Source organism: Hemibagrus wyckioides, linkage group LG12 (assembly GCF_019097595.1).
Source record: "Hemibagrus wyckioides isolate EC202008001 linkage group LG12, SWU_Hwy_1.0, whole genome shotgun sequence".
Lineage (NCBI taxonomy): Eukaryota > Metazoa > Chordata > Actinopteri > Siluriformes > Bagridae > Hemibagrus > Hemibagrus wyckioides.
This window is the reverse complement of record NC_080721.1, coordinates 14,056,050-14,074,982: the sequence shown is the minus strand read 5'-3', so window position 1 is coordinate 14,074,982 and position 18,933 is coordinate 14,056,050. Positions and strand designations below refer to the sequence as shown.

Genomic DNA, 18,933 nt, shown 5'->3' with positions numbered 1-18,933 from the left:
GTTGTACTGTAGTGCATTAATGTAGTGTTGTACTGTAGTGCATTAATGTAGTGTTGTACTGTAGTGCATTATTATAGTGTTGTACTGTAGTGCATTAATGTAGTGTTGTACTGTAGTGCATTAATGTAGTGTTGTACTGTAGTGCATTAATGTAGTGTTGTACTGTAGTGCATTATTATAGTGTTGTACTGTAGTGCATTAATGTAGTGTTGTACTGTAGTGCATTAATGTAGTGTGCTATTGTAGTGTGGTAGTGTAGTGCATTAATGTAGTGTTGTACTGTAGTGCATTAATGTAGTGTTGTACTGTAGTGCATTAATGTAGTGTGCTATTATAGTGTTGTACTGTAGTGCATTAATGTAGTGTTGTACTGTAGTGCATTAATGTAGTGTGCTATTGTAGTGTGGTAGTGTAGTGCATTAATGTAGTGTTGTACTGTAGTGCATTAATGTAGTGTTGTACTGTAGTGCATTAATGTAGTGTGCTATTATAGTGTTGTACTGTAGTGCATTAATGTAGTGTTGTACTGTAGTGCATTATTATAGTGTTGTACTGTAGTGCATTAATGTAGTGTTGTACTGTAGTGCATTAATGTAGTGTGCTATTGTAGTGTGGTAGTGTAGTAAATTAATGTAGTGTTGTACTGTAGTGCATTATTGTAGTGTGGTACTGTAGTGCATTATTGTAGTGTGGTACTGTAGTGCATTAATGTAGTGTTGTACTGTAGTGCATTAATGTAGTGTGCTATTGTAGTGTGGTAGTGTAGTGCATTAATGTAGTGTTGTACTGTAGTGCATTAATGTAGTGTTGTACTGTAGTGCATTAATGTAGTGTTGTACTGTAGTGCATTAATGTAGTGTTGTACTGTAGTGCATTAATGTAGTGTGCTATTATAGTGTTGTACTGTAGTGCATTAATGTAGTGTTGTACTGTAGTGCATTAATGTAGTGTTGTACTGTAGTGCATTAATGTAGTGTGCTATTATAGTGTTGTACTGTAGTGCATTAATGTAGTGTTGTACTGTAGTGCATTATTATAGTGTTGTACTGTAGTGCATTAATGTAGTGTTGTACTGTAGTGCATTAATGTAGTGTGCTATTGTAGTGTGGTAGTGTAGTGCATTAATGTAGTGTTGTACTGTAGTGCATTAATGTAGTGTTGTACTGTAGTGCATTAATGTAGTGTGCTATTATAGTGTTGTACTGTAGTGCATTAATGTAGTGTTGTACTGTAGTGCATTAATGTAGTGTGCTATTGTAGTGTGGTAGTGTAGTGCATTAATGTAGTGTTGTACTGTAGTGCATTAATGTAGTGTTGTACTGTAGTGCATTAATGTAGTGTGCTATTATAGTGTTGTACTGTAGTGCATTAATGTAGTGTTGTACTGTAGTGCATTAATGTAGTGTGCTATTGTAGTGTGGTAGTGTAGTGCATTAATGTAGTGTTGTACTGTAGTGCATTAATGTAGTGTGCTATTGTAGTGTGGTAGTGTAGTGCATTAATGTAGTGTGCTATTGTAGTGTTGTACTGTAGTGCATTATTATAGTGTTGTACTGTAGTGCATTATTATAGTGTTGTACTGTAGTGCATTATTATAGTGTTGTACTGTAGTGCATTAATGTAGTGTTGTACTGTAGTGCATTAATGTAGTGTTGTACTGTAGTGCATTAATGTAGTGTTGTACTGTAGTGCATTAATGTAGTGTTGTACTGTAGTGCATTATTATAGTGTTGTACTGTAGTGCATTAATGTAGTGTTGTACTGTAGTGCATTAATGTAGTGTGCTATTGTAGTGTTGTACTGTAGTGCATTAATGTAGTGTGGTACTGTAGTGCATTAATGTAGTGTTGTACTGTAGTGCATTAATGTAGTGTTGTACTGTAGTGCATTATTATAGTGTTGTACTGTAGTGCATTAATGTAGTGTTGTACTGTAGTGCATTAATGTAGTGTTGTACTGTAGTGCATTAATGTAGTGTGCTATTGTAGTGTGGTAGTGTAGTGCATTAATGTAGTGTTGTACTGTAGTGCATTAATGTAGTGTGCTATTGTAGTGTGGTAGTGTAGTGCATTAATGTAGTGTGCTATTGTAGTGTTGTACTGTAGTGCATTATTATAGTGTTGTACTGTAGTGCATTATTATAGTGTTGTACTGTAGTGCATTATTATAGTGTTGTACTGTAGTGCATTAATGTAGTGTTGTACTGTAGTGCATTAATGTAGTGTTGTACTGTAGTGCATTAATGTAGTGTTGTACTGTAGTGCATTAATGTAGTGTTGTACTGTAGTGCATTATTATAGTGTTGTACTGTAGTGCATTAATGTAGTGTTGTACTGTAGTGCATTAATGTAGTGTGCTATTGTAGTGTTGTACTGTAGTGCATTAATGTAGTGTGGTACTGTAGTGCATTAATGTAGTGTTGTACTGTAGTGCATTATTATAGTGTTGTACTGTAGTGCATTAATGTAGTGTTGTACTGTAGTGCATTAATGTAGTGTTGTACTGTAGTGCATTAATGTAGTGTTGTACTGTAGTGCATTATTATAGTGTTGTACTGTAGTGCATTAATGTAGTGTTGTACTGTAGTGCATTAATGTAGTGTGCTATTGTAGTGTGGTAGTGTAGTGCATTAATGTAGTGTTGTACTGTAGTGCATTAATGTAGTGTGCTATTGTAGTGTGGTAGTGTAGTGCATTAATGTAGTGTTGTACTGTAGTGCATTAATGTAGTGTGCTATTGTAGTGTGGTAGTGTAGTGCATTAATGTAGTGTTGTACTGTAGTGCATTAATGTAGTGTTGTACTGTAGTGCATTAATGTAGTGTGCTATTATAGTGTTGTACTGTAGTGCATTAATGTAGTGTTGTACTGTAGTGCATTAATGTAGTGTGCTATTGTAGTGTGGTAGTGTAGTGCATTAATGTAGTGTTGTACTGTAGTGCATTAATGTAGTGTGCTATTATAGTGTTGTACTGTAGTGCATTAATGTAGTGTTGTACTGTAGTGCATTATTGTAGTGTTGTACTGTAGTGCATTATTATAGTGTTGTACTGTAGTGCATTAATGTAGTGTTGTACTGTAGTGCATTAATGTAGTGTGCTATTATAGTGTTGTACTGTAGTGCATTAATGTAGTGTTGTACTGTAGTGCATTAATGTAGTGTGCTATTATAGTGTTGTACTGTAGTGCATTAATGTAGTGTGCTATTGTAGTGTGGTAGTGTAGTGCACTAGTGTAGTGTAGTGTGGTAGTGTCATAATTTCATTGTATTTATTTTTCTTTATTTGTGTCAATATCCAGACTTTCTTTCTTTCTTTCTTTCTTTCTTTCTTTCTTTCTTTCTTTCTTTCTTTCTTTCTTTCTTTCTTTCTTTCTTTCTTTCTTTCTTTCTTTCTTTCTGCACTCTCTCATCCCTTCCTCTACCCTTTCATCCTCTCTTTATTCCCCTTCTTCCTGAAGTGCCCTTGAGCTCTTGCACACACTTTGTATAAATCAAACTGATTATAATAATGATGATAATTAATGAGGGTTTTTTTTTTTTTTTTTTTTTTTACAGCAGGAGTCAGGGAAGTCTGCTAGAAAGTGTACATTCGTCCTGATCGCAGTTCCGGTGTGATCTGTGATCCGTGGCTGCAGGTTCCATCATGTGTATCTCCATCACTGCAGCATGAATGTGGAGTTTATTCAGAAGCAGTGGACCAGGTGTTCAGCCCCGGACCGCTTCTTTTTTTTTTTTGGTCATCCCATTAAAGTGGAACCGTTCCCAATTATGTTTCACTTTCCTACTTGTCTGGTCTTAATGAAGACGAAAAGCTCTGCTACACTGTTTCCACTTAATTAGGCCCTATTTACCGGAGGTGTGAGTGAAGAAAAGGAGTTAATACTCTCTCTTTCTTTCCCTTTCTCATCCTCTCCTTCGTGGTTCTCACTCCGATTCACAATTGTAATGACTCTTCTCCCTCACTTATCACACACACACACTGCAGCGTTTGATTCATTAACACGTCTGCATGGAGCGTGCCGGAGAGTGAGCGTGGGCCCGATCGATGTGGCTCAGCCCCCGAATCTGTTCTTTATCATCTTAATATGATTCTCATCGACGAAACGCTTTCTCAAAATGCCATGCAGGCCACACTTTTACATATTTCCCCCTTTACGGCATGCAACCTCTATCCACCTCACACACACACACACACACACACACAGAGAGAGAGAGAGAGAGAGAGAGAGAGGGAGAGAGAGAGAGAGAGAGAGAGAGAGAGGGAGAGAGAGAGATGAAAAGAAAATGAAAAAAGAAAAAATGAGAAGGAAAGAATGATGAAGAAAGGGGAAAAAATCCCTTCTTTCTTTCTTTCTTTCTTTCTTTCTTTCTTTCTTTCTTTCTTTCTTTCTTTCTTTCTTTCTTTCTCTCACTCTCTTATTCTGTTTTTCCCTCTGTCTCCCTATCTCTCTCTCTCTTTCTGTTTCTCTCTTTTCTCTCTCTTTCTGTCTCACTCTCCTTTTCTCAGTGTCTGACTCACTTCACATCTTCTGCATGGTCACAATTTCCATATCTTGCTATTTTAGTTTAACATCATCTACATTTATCCACAAAGGTGTGAGGAGAAGGGCACAGTGTGTGTGTGTGTGTGTGTGTGTGTGTGTGTGTGTGTGTGTGTGTGGTAAATGCCTATTAAAAGGTTAATCAGCTTCTGACAGTGGAGAGACAAAGAGATTAACCATGCTTTGGAGTCTGATGAAAGTTGGGCAAATAAACCACTTCATCATGTCTGTGATTGGGTCTCAGGCATGAGAAAGCTCTATAGATCATCAGCACCACCATGTTCTTCATGATAACACACTCTCCTTTAGCTTAGACTGGTTTTGGAAACCCGTACACGTTGTTTTTTATTTTTATTTTTTGAATATGTATATTTAAAATCAGCAGGAGGATAATATTTCTACCACAAGAGACTTGATAAAAACCAATGCTATATGTAAGCTCAATCACATTATTATACACATTAACAAGTGCAGAGGAAATACCATCATCTCACACACCTACACTTTGAATAATCCACACAACATCATTTATATGAAATGTTGCATTGTTATTAGTCATACTTTCTTACTTCTTTCATATAAAACTCAACATAAGTGTGAATGCTGTCAACAAACACATATTGTACTTTACACAAACTTTCAACCAGAACTCCATATAGGACTCAACTGATTGGACTTGCGATGTTTCCTTCACACATGTGTTGGAACACACCACAACCAACCACACTGTACATTTGCACATTGCAGGACTGAAGTACACAACACATAAAACATAAAACATATATGTTGTGCATTTCAGCTCCTGTTTACACATAAAGAGGACTTGTGCACACCTACACAAAAGATGGACAAAAACACTGCTGTTCTTCATCTCCTTTCACTCCATGACCACCCCATACTGCTGCTGTCTGCACATTTATTGCACATTTACACACTTTATATAGTTTTGTTATTTATTACAGTTATTTATACAGTTGTTTACATTTTACATTTTTATACATATTCTATATACATATATTATATATACATATTCTATGTACATATTATACCATACCCTATTCTATATATCTATTCTTTATATATATTTTTTTATTTATATTTTATTTTACCTACTGTAAAAATTTTAGATTTTGTATTTTATATTTTATGCTTTTCTTTTTTCTGTCCTTATTCCTTTTTCATTTTCAAGGGTCAAAACAGTCATATAAGCATTTCACTGCATATCATACTGTGTACGATTATGTATGTGACATATAATTTTTTTATTTTACACCACCACAATAAACATCTACTTTACATTTCTACTTTACACATACTTTACAGCAACACAGTACACATCTACTTTACATTTCTACTTTACACATACTTTACAGCAACACAGTACACATCTACTTTATATATACTTTACATTTCTATTTTCTGCATATTTTATAGCACCATAGTACACACCTACTTTAGTTGTCTACTTTACGAATACTTTACAGCACCACAATACAAATCTACTTTAAATGTCTACTTTACACATACTTTACACCACCATACTACACATCTACTGTACGCATACTTTACACCACCACAATATACTTTTATTTTACACATCTGTTTTACACATACTTTACGACACCATACTACACGTGTACTTTACACATCTGTTTTACACATACTTTATGACACCATACTACACGTGTACTTTACACATCTGTTTTACACATACTTTATGACACCATACTACACATGTACTTTACACATCTGTTTTACACATACTTTATGACACCATACGACACGTGTACTTTACACATCTGTTTTACACATACTTTATGACACCATACGACACGTGTACTTTACACATCTGTTTTACACATACTTTATGACACCATACTACACATGTACTTTACACATCTGTTTTACACATACTTTATGACACCATACGACACGTGTACTTTACTCATCTGTTTTACACATACTTTATGACACCATACTACACGTGTACTTTACACATCTGTTTTACACATACTTTATGACACCATACTACACGTGTACTTTACTCATCTGTTTTACACATACTTTATGACACCATACTACACGTGTACTTTACTCATCTGTTTTACACATACTTTATGACACCATACTACACGTGTACTTTACTCATCTGTTTTACACATACTTTATGACACCATACTACACGTGTACTTTACTCATCTGTTTTACACATACTTTATGACACCATACTACACGTGTACTTTACTCATCTGTTTTACACATACTTTACAACACTATTCTACACGTGTACTTTACTCATCTGTTTTACACATACTTTATGACACCATACTACACGTGTACTTTAAACCATCTGTTTTACACATACTTTACAACACTATACTACACGTGTACTTTACACATTTGTTTTACACATACTTTACAGCACCATACTACACAAGTACTTTACACATCTGTTTTATGCATACTTTGGTGCTGTTTTACACATACTTTACAGCACCACACTGCACCTCTATTTGACAGCACCACACTTTACACACACTGTGCTTATTTGTGTGTGTGTGTGTGTATGTTGGCGTATGACAAACCACTTATGCTGTACTTTAATCAATGGAGAGTTTTAATAGCTTGTCTGCGTAATGAAATATGGCCGCACACTACCTGGTGCAAACGCTGCAATAAATCTTACACTCCTGCGCTGACATGCTGCCTAATGCACATGAATCACAGCACTGAGTCCTGAGAAATGACAGCTATTACACTAATGAATGGCCTGATTAATACAGGACATTAAAAAAGGCTTGTGGACAAGGGATAGCTGAGGCCCCCACAGTGATGGCAAATGGTATAAACACACACACACACACACACACACACATACACACACACACACCCACACACACACACACTGTATTTATCTGTATTCAACAATCTTTGGCTGAAATTTTTTGGGCACATTCCCAATTCCCAATTTGTTTTTTGTAGTGTATTGCTCAAATGTTATGAAGGTTACATATCCTTGTTTGCTTAGCTTATGTAAAGTTTTACATTTAGCTTTAGTAAAGATTCCAAAGAATCTGCTCATATCAAAACTGTAAATTGAACAATACAGATGTAAAGACAAACCTTTAGAGATCTACAAACCTTTAGAGTTTGTATTTAAGACATGCTTCCCAGTGACACACTATTCATTTACTTTACATATAATTTACACACACTTTACAACAGCACATTAGAGATCTACTTTACACATCTACTTTACTATACACCAACACAATACTAATTAACTACCTACTTAATACTTATATACTTATATATAGCATAATATATTATATAGCAGAATATTACATAGACCTAATTTGCATATCCTAGCACTACACATCTATTTTACACAAACTTTGCAGTGGCATATTTTACATCTACTTTACACATACTTTACAGCAGCACAGTACAAATCTACTTTATACCTATCTTTACAGTAGCACAGTATACATCATTACTTTACACAAACTTTACAGCAGTACACTACACATCTAGTTTACACCTATTTTTACAGTAGCACAGTATACATCTATTTTACACCTATCTATACAGCAGCGCAGCACAAATTTACTTTACATAAAACTTTACAGCAGCACAGTACACATCTACTTTACACCTATGTTTACAGCAGCACAGTACACATCTACTTTACACATACTTCACAGCAGCACAGTACACAGCTACTTTACACAAACTTTACAGCAGCACTGTACACATCTACTTTACACCTATGTTTACAGCAGCACAGTACACATCTACTTTACACATACTTCACAGCGGCACAGTACACATCTACTTTACACAAACTTTACAGCAGCACTGTACACATCTACTTTACAGCAGCACTGTACACAAACTTTACACAAACTTTACAGCAGCACAGTACACATCTACTTTACACAAACTTTACAGCAGCACTGTACACATGTACTTTACACAAACTTTACAGCAGCACAGTACACATCTACTTTACAGCAGCACTGTACACATCTACTTTACGCAAACTTTACAGCAGCACTGTACACATGTACTTTACAGCAGCACTGTACACATGTACTTTACAGCAGCACTGTACACATCTACTTTACAGCAGCACTGTACACATCTACTTTACAGCAGCACTGTACACATGTACTTTACAGCAGCACTGTACACATCTACTTTACAGCAGCACTGTACACATCTACTTTACAGCAGCACTGTACACATCTACTTTACAGCAGCACTGTACACATGTACTTTACAGCAGCACTGTACACATCTACTTTACAGCAGCACTGTACACATCTACTTTACAGCAGCACTGTACACATCTACTTTACACATACTTTACAGCAGCACTGTACACATCTACTTTACACATACTTTACAGCAGCACTGTACACATCTACTTTACAGCAGCACTGTACACATCTACTTTACAGCAGCACTGTACACATCTACTTTACAACAGCACTGTACACATGTACTTTACACATACTTTACAGCAGCACTGTACACATCTACTTTACAGCAGCACTGTACACATCTACTTTACAGCAGCACTGTACACATCTACTTTACAGCAGCACTGTACACATGTACTTTACAGCAGCACTGCACACATCTACTTTACACATACCTTACAGTAGCTTGTTCTGCATCTAATGTGGCATAGTACAGATTTACTTTACACAAACTTTACATCAAGATACATATTGAATTAGATACATATCAAGATCTAGTTTCACTTCTACTTCCACCTCCATGCCAGCAGAGGTCACCTCTTCTGGAAAACTAACCACTTCTTCTTCACCATGCCCCGCTTCCTGTTGTCAGACCATTTAAATCCAGTCCAACATCTCAATCATGGCTTGACTTGTACTGTTTTTATATTTCTTTGTCTGAGCCTTGCATCTTTACTCTTGCTATCTTCTGTGGTGACTCTTTGCATTTGCTCATTGTTTTCCTTTTTTTTTACAGATTTTGCTTTGTTTGTTTGCTGGATTTTGATAATAAACAACCTAGCCTCACTTCCTGCCCCTCCCCAACACATGGACTCACTAATGCTTAATGAGTTCTGTTTATTACAAAGAGTCTTCATCACAGGAACATCATTAAAATAGTAAATAAGTATCTGACCACCGGGTTATGTCAGGGACCCCGCTGTAAAACGTGGTGTGTTTGTTGGCTATCACAACTGCATTTTTTTCAGCAGCAGGCATGGATTCTTTGTTTATTTCCCATGCTTCGTTTTTAGTGTCTCAGCAATTAGTGTGTCTCCAGTCAGTCCGAGAGAAGCAGCAGTTTTTAATTACTTTTGATGAATGACTAATTGCTTATGCCGTGATCCCGATGCTCCCAGTACACACTTCATTACAGCTGCTGTGTGTCCACAGGGATGGAATCAATACACATACACACACACACACACACACCCACACACACACACACACTAGTTTAGAGTCTGGGTGTATGTCAGAAAGTTTAAACATTCATAAACATGCCTTAACACGCACACTCACACACACACACACACACACACACATATATATATATATATACATATACACAGGTAAATGAAAATCGGGGTCTAAGCCAAATCATGTGATTTATATAAATTTAACAAGGTTTGGATCTTGGGCACTTTATATACATGTCTTTATATTATTATATGTATTAGAACACATCCACAGGGGGGTGTGGCTTTGTCTAGGAGGGAGTCTTTTAGTGAGAAAGATTATCATATCTTCCAGTTGGACAGATATCAGTGTCTTTAAGCATGATGCATGGGATGTTTATATAACTAAATATGCGAGATATATGGACTGAATAAATATATGCCACACTATTCATGTAGTTCTTGATCCATCGATTACATTTTGCTTAAAAGTAATTTTTTGGACCATGGGCTGGAGGCAGGAACACATCCTGGAAGGATTGCTGGTCCATCACAGGCATGCTAATTACAATACATTGATTACATTTAACAGGCAACTTAGCAGTAAGGTGTGCCAGTGTTCACACAATGATGAAGCTAAACTTTAGACTTCATTACAGGATGCTAATGTGCTAATCACACTTACACTTACACATCCCCAGAGTCTCACCATTATTTCATGTCTCTGTGTAGTTAGAGCAGGATATCATGGCAGTCTGTTTGTCCTGCATCTTGACCACAGTAGATCTATTTGATAAGCACCAAGAAAAAAATGAACCTGTCACTTTATATCACTGGTATAACCGCAAAGTAATGACTGTGTGTGTGTGTGTGTGTGTGTGTGTGTGTGTGTGCACCTACATATGTGTGTACTCATTTGTAGAATATGGAATCTTATCTTATCTGGAGGACATTTTAATAATCTTTTCACCCCTTCTTTCTCTCCTGTGTGTGTGTGTGTGTGTTACAGGAACAAGAGCAGTGTGTGTATGTGTGAGTGTGTGTGGAAACAGTGAGAGACTCTTCACTGGACTGGCCTGCTGTACATGGAGACTCCCATCTGGACAGGTCAGTCACTGTGTGTGTGTGTGTGTGTGTGTGTCTGTGTGTGTGTGTCTGTGTCTGTGTCTGTGTCTGTGTGTGTGTGTGTGTGTGTCTGTGTCTGTGTGTGTGTGTCTGTGTCTGTGTCTGTGTGTGTGTGTGTGTGTGTGCGAGAGTGTGCGAGAGTGAGAAAGAGATAGAGACTGAAACAAACAGACAGGCAGACCGACAAAAGGACAGACAGTTGATTGATGCTTTTATAAAGAAGAATCTGTGTGTGTGTGTGTGTGTGTGTGAGTGAGAGAGAGAGAGAGAGAGAGAGAGAGAGAGCAAAGTTAATGTTGCATGTTTTCTCTAAGATTGATGGCTCTCTGCAGTTGCACATTAAGAAGAGGAATATGCTTACTCTCCAAAGACCATCTTTCTTTCAGTCTGTTTCCTTCTTTCAAACTTGAACACACACACACACACACACACACACAGAACAATCTACTCCTACTACTCTGTCTACTACTACTACTACACACGCATCAGGGTTACACAGATGACCTACTACTACACATACTGCATATTATGGTTATGTGGATGATCCAGTGTTATGTTTATGGTCTATTATTGGGTTATGTGGAAGACCTACTACTATCCAGATGTCATGGCTATACTGTTGACCTACTACTACTACATATACTGTACATTACTACAGTATGTAGATGATCCATTACCCATATGTCATGTTATAAAGTTATGTTATATGTCATGTTATACTACTACTATGACTTCTATTACTGCACAAAGTGTACCTTATGGTCCAGTACAGTATGTGGATGATCTACTAACCACACACCATGATTACACAGTTGACCTACAACTTCTCCTACACATATTTACTTTACATTTATTTACATTCACGGCATTTGGCAGACGCACGCATCCATAGAGACAATGAATACATGTATACTTGTTCGTTAGATCACAGATCACTAAGGATACCATCAGTCATCACTCTTCTGGGAGGGAATCTTTGCAAGAAGAGCACACAAACAAACAAAAAAACAAAAAGAGCTAGTTAAAGTATTTCAGGAGGAGGTAGGTCCTCACCCATCCTTTGAAGACCGCCAGTGACTCAGCTGTTCTGACATCGATGGGAAGTTCATTCCACCACCACTGTGCCAGAACAGAGGAGAGTCTTGTTGCACACCTACCTCGTAACACTGAGAGATGGTGGAACCAGTGCTGGAAGATCTGAAGCAGTGTGTTGCAGTGCAGGGAGTGATACGAGCTTTGAGGTAAGAGAATGCTGGTCTGTTATTAGCTTTCTAGGCAAGCATCAGTGTTTTAAATCTACTGGAAGTCAGTGGAGGGAAGCGCAGCAATGGGGTGGTGTAGAACTTTGGAAGGTTGAAAAAGCTGCACTTTGGATGAGTTGCAGAGGTTGAGGTGCACTCAGAGGTAGACCTGCCAGGAGAGTGCTGCGGTACTACAGTCTTCAGAGACTGAACAAGCACCCGAGTACCCAGTGTAGATAAAAATGGCCGATGGAGATAATGACGTGAGGATAATGTGTGAGGAAAAGGACAGATGAATGTCCATGGTTAACACAAGGTTGCGAGCAGTGGTCAAAGGGGAGATCATCAAGTTGTTCAGGGATATCACGATACTGACCTGGGGATGATTCACCTGGGATGATCAGCAGTTCAGTTTTGCTGGGATTTATGTGCCATTCATGATGACATGTCCGCCAGACATGCTGAGATGGAGGGAAAGAGAAGATGAGTCGAGTGTCATCAGCATAACAGTGACAAGAGAACCCATGTGAAGATATAACTTCACCAAAAGAATGAGTATAGAGGGAGAAAAGAAGAGGACTAAGTACTGAGCCTAATGGGACACCATGTAAAGTCTGTGTGGAGCAGATGTTGATCCCCTCCACGTCAGCTGATATGAAGAACCTTCCAGGTAGGAAGCAAAACACTGTCATGCTGCTCTACAGAGTCCAAGACTCTTGAAGGTGGACAAGAGAGTTATTTCTCTGACCATACCAAATGCTACACACATCATGGTTATTAAGCTGTCCTAATACCACTATGACACTTATTGTACAATACAGTAGAGTACAATATGTAGATGATCTTCTACACACACACACACACACACACACATCAACTACTACACATACTGTATGTTATTACATGCTGTAGTTATGCAGAAAATCTACTCCTACACAAATCAGAGTTACACAGATGATCTGCTACACACATCAGTGTGGATGATCTAATACTCCCCCACACACACACACACACAACGGGGTCACACAGTTGATTTACTACACACACTGTATTTTATGCTAATGAAGATGATCATGATCTATAGTTCACAAATCATGATATGCAAACAATCAACTTCTGCTAACCACACATCAGAGTGATGCAGATGATATACTATACACAGGTGTGTCCTAATACACACACACACACCATGGATATGTGGACAATGTGAAGATATTCTAGACTTTAATACATATTCGCCGACCTGGCATTACATTATAACCACTTGCCTAATATTGTGTTGGTCCTCGTTTTGCTGACCCGTCCTGCACTGTGTATTCTGACACCTTTCTATCAGAACCAGCATTCATTTCTTCAGCAATTTGAGCAACAGTAGCTCGTCTTTTGGCTCGGATCACACGGTCTTGCCTTCGCTCTCGCCACGTGCATCAATGAGCCTTGACCACCCATGACCCTGTCGCTGGTTCACCACCGTTCCGATCTGTTTTGATAGATACTGACCACTGCAGACCGGGAACACCCCACAAGAGCTGCAGTTTTGGAGATGCTCTGATCCAGTGGTCTAGCCATCACAATTTGGTCAAACTCACTCAAATCCTTACACTTGTCCATTTTTCCTGCTTCTAACATCAACTTTGAGGACAAAATGTTGACTTGCTGTCTAATATATCCCACCCACTAACAGGTGCCATGATGAGGAGGTACTCAGTCTTATTCACTTCACCTCTCACTGCTTACAATGTTATACCTGATCAGTGTATTTTCATTTGTTTACTTGTTTCACTAGTTTACTTGTTAAAATGACCTCAGCAATCCTGAAGATGAAGATATATTATTATCTACATAGCTTCTTTATCTTGCAATAACTTTACATTAACATTACATTATTACTTTACATTAAGAACAGCTTTATCTAAACAGAACACCATCAAGCACAGAGATCTTTAGAGAGATTAATTCATGTAGGAAATACATCCCTATTTCCACCAAATGAAATACAAACATCACCAAACAAATGGACAGTACAGAGTTTGAGGAAACATTGACCCACATGGGGCTGTGGCAGACGCTGTGGCCTTCATCCTTGCTTACTCTGCTGCTTTATAAACAGTTTTATTAAAATAGACTAATTCTTTCCATGTCATATCTCTCCTTTTGTGGAGTTGTTTTCCCTGTACCTACTGGAAAAAAGGCCTCACATCCTCACATGTAGACACACAGACCCTGCTTATTTCTCTGCAGTGGAGGAAAGAGGAAGAGAGAGAGAGAGAAAGAAAGAAAGAAAGAGAGAGAGAGAGAGAGAGAGAGAGGGAGAGAGAGAGAGAGAGAGAGAGAGAGAGAGAAAGAAAGAGAGAGAGAGAGAGAGAGAGAGAGAGTGCTGACGGAGGCATTTGCTGAGAAACACCCATTACAGAGACCATAAATCCTGCTGTGGCTCTCCAGGGCTGCCTGTGTCAGCAATCAGAGAGACAGAGAGAGAGAGAGAGAGAGAGAAGAGAGAGAGAGAGAGAGAGAGAGAGAGAGAGAGAGAATGTTCTAAGGGCTAGAATGCATATAACGGTTTGAATGTTGGGGCACAACGTCAATAGAACTATTTATACAAAGACATTTTGTGTGTCAACAAAACCAAACTCATTTTCACACTTTGAAGAAAAACAGAAATGTCCACAATTCAGGGAATGTTCCGGATTCTGGTGAGACTGTTAGACCCTGACTGCCTGCATGGCATTGTGCTTAGAACCAATCAGAGTTGGAAACTATTCAAATAGTCAAGCTTAAATGGATCATGAATTTTATTATTTTTTATCCACTTTGGCCACTTAACAATTTAATAAACTTATTATTATTATTATTATTATTATTATTATTAGTATTATTATTATTATTATTATTAATTTGTTTGTTTTTATTATCATTTTATTATTTTTTTTATTTGCTTGAATCCAGAATCCATCCAAATGTGTATGGACACGAACCAAAAGGTGGATCAGGGGGAAAAAAAACACTGTGTGAAAGTCCAGTACACACCGTGAATGGGACACCAGTCCATCTCAGGGCATCTCCCACACTCATTTACACCTGGGGGTAATTTAGCAGAGCTCAGGATCGAGCCTCGGACCCTGATGCTGTACTCGCTGTGCCATCATGGCACCTGAAATACATTGCATCGTTATTTAAGATTCTGAATAGAAAACTCAAAAGATATTGTTTTGTAGTTAAATCAGGTCAAATACTAAGAAGAGTGTATGAGAGTATGGGGACACTTACCTCTGAGCAGTGTGTACTGCTGCTTCTGTGTGTGTGTGTGTGTGTGTGTGTGTTATGCAGATAGGGGGATGTGAGGGAGGTGATAAATGTGTTTATTCGCACACCACTGCACAACAAGTGTGTTCATTTACAGCAGATTAACAGCGGGGAGGAACAGAGACTGCCTTCTACTGTTTCACTTCACACACACACACACACACAATGGTGACACCGACACAGGTGTCCCCCAGCAGGCTTAACAGCAGGGGGGATTTTCCAGTGTGTGTGTGTGTGTGTGTGTGTGTGTGTGTGTGTGCACAGTCACTCATAAAACCCAGCCGAGCGGTATGCAGGTTCTGCCAGGCTCATTACACTGTTTAGTCACTGTCTCTCTCTCTCTCTCTCACACACACACACACACACACACCTGGCGTGTGTGTAAACTTAACTACTGAATATTCATTCTTTTTACTTCCCTCCTATCAAACTTATTTTAATTACACACACACACACTCACAGGGAAAGAGAGAGACTGGAGAATACAGGAGTTTGTGAATATAAGGATCTGGAATTTTAGGGACTTGGGAATGTAGTATCTTTGGGAAATAATACTCCAGAAAAAGTAGCTCAAGTGGTTAAGGCTCTGGGTTGTTGATCAGACGATTGGGGTTGAAGCCTGAGTACTACCAAGATTCCACCATTGGGCCCGTGAGCAAGGCCCCTAACCCCCTCTGCTCCAGGTGCACTGCATCATGACTGACCCTGCGCTCTGACCCCAACAGGATGGGATATGAGAAGAAAGAATTTCACTTTGCAGTAATGTATATGTGACAAATAAAGACTACTTCACTTAACAAAACCCTGAGAGCATACACCGATCAGGCATACCATTATGACCACCTGCCTAATATTGTGTTGGTCCCCCTTTTGCTGCTTAAACAGCCCTGACCCGTCCTGCACTGTGTATTCTGACCCCTTTCTAACAGAACCAGCATTAACTTCTTCAGCAATTTGAACAATAGTAGCTCGTCTGTTGGATCGGATCACACGGGCCAGACTTCTCTCCCCACGTGCATCAATGAGCCTTGACCGCCCATGACCCTATCTCCAGTTCACCACTGTTCCTTCCTTGGACCACTGTTGATAGATACTGACCACTGCAGACCGGGAACACCCCACAAGAGCTGCAGTTTTGGAGATGCTCTGGTCTAGACATCACAATTTGGCCCTTCGTCAAACTCGCTCAAATCCTTACACTTGTCCATTTTTCCTGCTTCTAACATCAACTTTGAGGACAAAATGTTGACTTGCTGCCTAATATATCCCACCCACTAACAGGTGCCATGATGAGGAGATACTCAGTCTTATTCACGTCACCTCTCACTGCTCACAATACTACTCCTGATCGGTGTGTGACTCATGGAACATGGAGTTCTGGAAATATTGGACCTTGAGAACACAAGACTTTGATCTTGAGAACATGGGGCCACAGGAATAAATATATAGTCCTTAAACAATATAAACACTACATTTACATTCATGACATTTTATACAACTGAGCAATTGAGGGTTAAGGTCCTTGCTCAAGGACCCAGCAGTGGTAGCTTAGTGGTCCTAAAATTCAAACTCATAACCCTCTAATCAGTAGTCCAACACCTTAACCACTGGGCTTTACTTTTCCTTCTCTAGAATATAAAAAAATCTTGATTCTGAGAACATGGGGCCATGAAAATCTAGGAGAACAAGGAGCTGTACATGAAGGCTTTAGGAATAACTTGCATTGCATCATGGGAATCCTTCAGCCACCAAGACTGCACTTAATAAAGACTTAGAAAGATGTTTTAGTCTCCTTTCCCTAAAGGAACCTGGCGACACACCCAAAGTCCAGTAAAGGATGAATTCTGTTGCTTTTCCCTCCCCATGTTTTCAGCACCACATTAAATTCTCGCTTATGACTTCAGCAGATCAGTAATGCGTTCCTCCCCTCGCACGGCGCTGTCACTTAGCGACCGGCGAGTGTCAAGAGGACTCGGGCTAATACCCAGAATGCAAAGCAGGGGGCAGAGGTAATTGCTCTGAGAAGCACTCTGATTGCGTCTGATGGATTGAGGGGGAGCAGGCACTGATTAACGAGTGCCACTCGCCGTGGACGCAAGCGGAAATTAAGCATTTAGGTTTAAGAGCGGCATTTGTCACCTTCTGGCGATTCGATAGAGACATTAGTCAAAGGGTTGAGGGTGGAGATGCTACGTCTACTGTACAGACACAAGAAGTGAATCCTTAAAGAGGACGCGTTAGCGGCGATGCAGCAGTGCGTGGATGCCATGCGTGGTTAAAGAAGTCAGCGGCGAATTTGTCAACGCCGTATTGAAAGAAGAAGAAGTTCGAAAAATGAAAAATAATGCAATTTATCAGACGAGACGTGTGTTTGTCTCTTCAAAAGTCATCACTGGGCTCTGTTCCATGCCACTGTTTAATTCTATGTTCTGAGTGAAGGTGTTGATTAATTTTCTATAAGAGCCGCTGTATAAACACTCCACTTCTGGTAGGTGATGGTTTCTGAAGGAACAGCTCATTAACTGTGATGAATGAAGAATTTGTGGCCTGAACATAAACTCGATGTTTAGTTTCTTTTAAAACGCTTGCTCTGTTAAAGATTTGTGTACAGAGATGTTTACGTAACGTGTATGGAAGGAGTCTGCAGTGTCAGCGCTGTCCAGAAACTGACCACTAGAAATAAACCCATTAAATGAAAGCGCTGCAAATAAGCTTCTGTTACTTTTTGGCTATATGATCCTAGTAGATCCAGGTTGAATGTTTTGGTGAGAAAATTGATTCATTTATTTCTTGTAATGACTCTGTAATGCCAAGTGGAAATGCAAGTGTGTGTGTGTGTGTGTGTGTGTGTATGTGTGTGTTGAAGTTAATCTCTTGCTTAATGACCTTGCCTAGTAATGTGAGCAGTTGTGTGTGGCTGTTTGGTTCTGCTGTGGTGCTCCATGTTTCCTATCTGGCTGCATTAGCAAAGCCATAAAGTGTGTGTGTGTGTGTGTGTGTGTGACTGAGTGTGAATGTTTCCGACTCATGCAAGCTGGTCCAGTATCAGTCGATAGCAGGCAATTTAGAAAATCAGCCAAGTTTGCAACAGTTCCGTTGAAGCGACGTCGGAAATAAAAGACGGATACGCGATCTGACGCAGTGGGCTATTGGTCGTCCCAGGGAAGAGAGACAGAGAGAGAGAGAGAGAGAGAGAGAGAGAGAGGTCACAGACACTACAGCATTTTCGATCCTAGATAAGTGACAGAGTCTGCACTACTTAAGCACTGAACTCCTCCCAAAGATGCTGATTTGCATGAATTCAG

The 18,933-nt window shown here is 39.1% G+C and overlaps 1 protein-coding gene across 9 annotated transcripts in view; it reads left to right on the top strand.

Moving 5' to 3' along the window:
- LOC131362781 (RNA binding protein fox-1 homolog 3-like) overlaps positions 1-18,933 on the top strand; it is a 207,788-nt gene that overhangs the window by 34,597 nt on the left and 154,258 nt on the right. For 7 of the 9 annotated variants that reach the window (XM_058405057.1, XM_058405054.1, XM_058405060.1 and 4 more), the window contains exon 2: positions 10,969-11,066. In XM_058405057.1, coding sequence (XP_058261040.1) covers positions 11,045-11,066 — 22 coding nt within the window. In that variant the 5' untranslated portion in view covers positions 10,969-11,044. Of the gene's footprint in view, positions 1-3,554; positions 3,701-10,968; positions 11,067-18,933 lie in introns of those variants that run through there. The other 2 variants (XM_058405055.1, XM_058405053.1) reach the window with 2 other exon arrangements.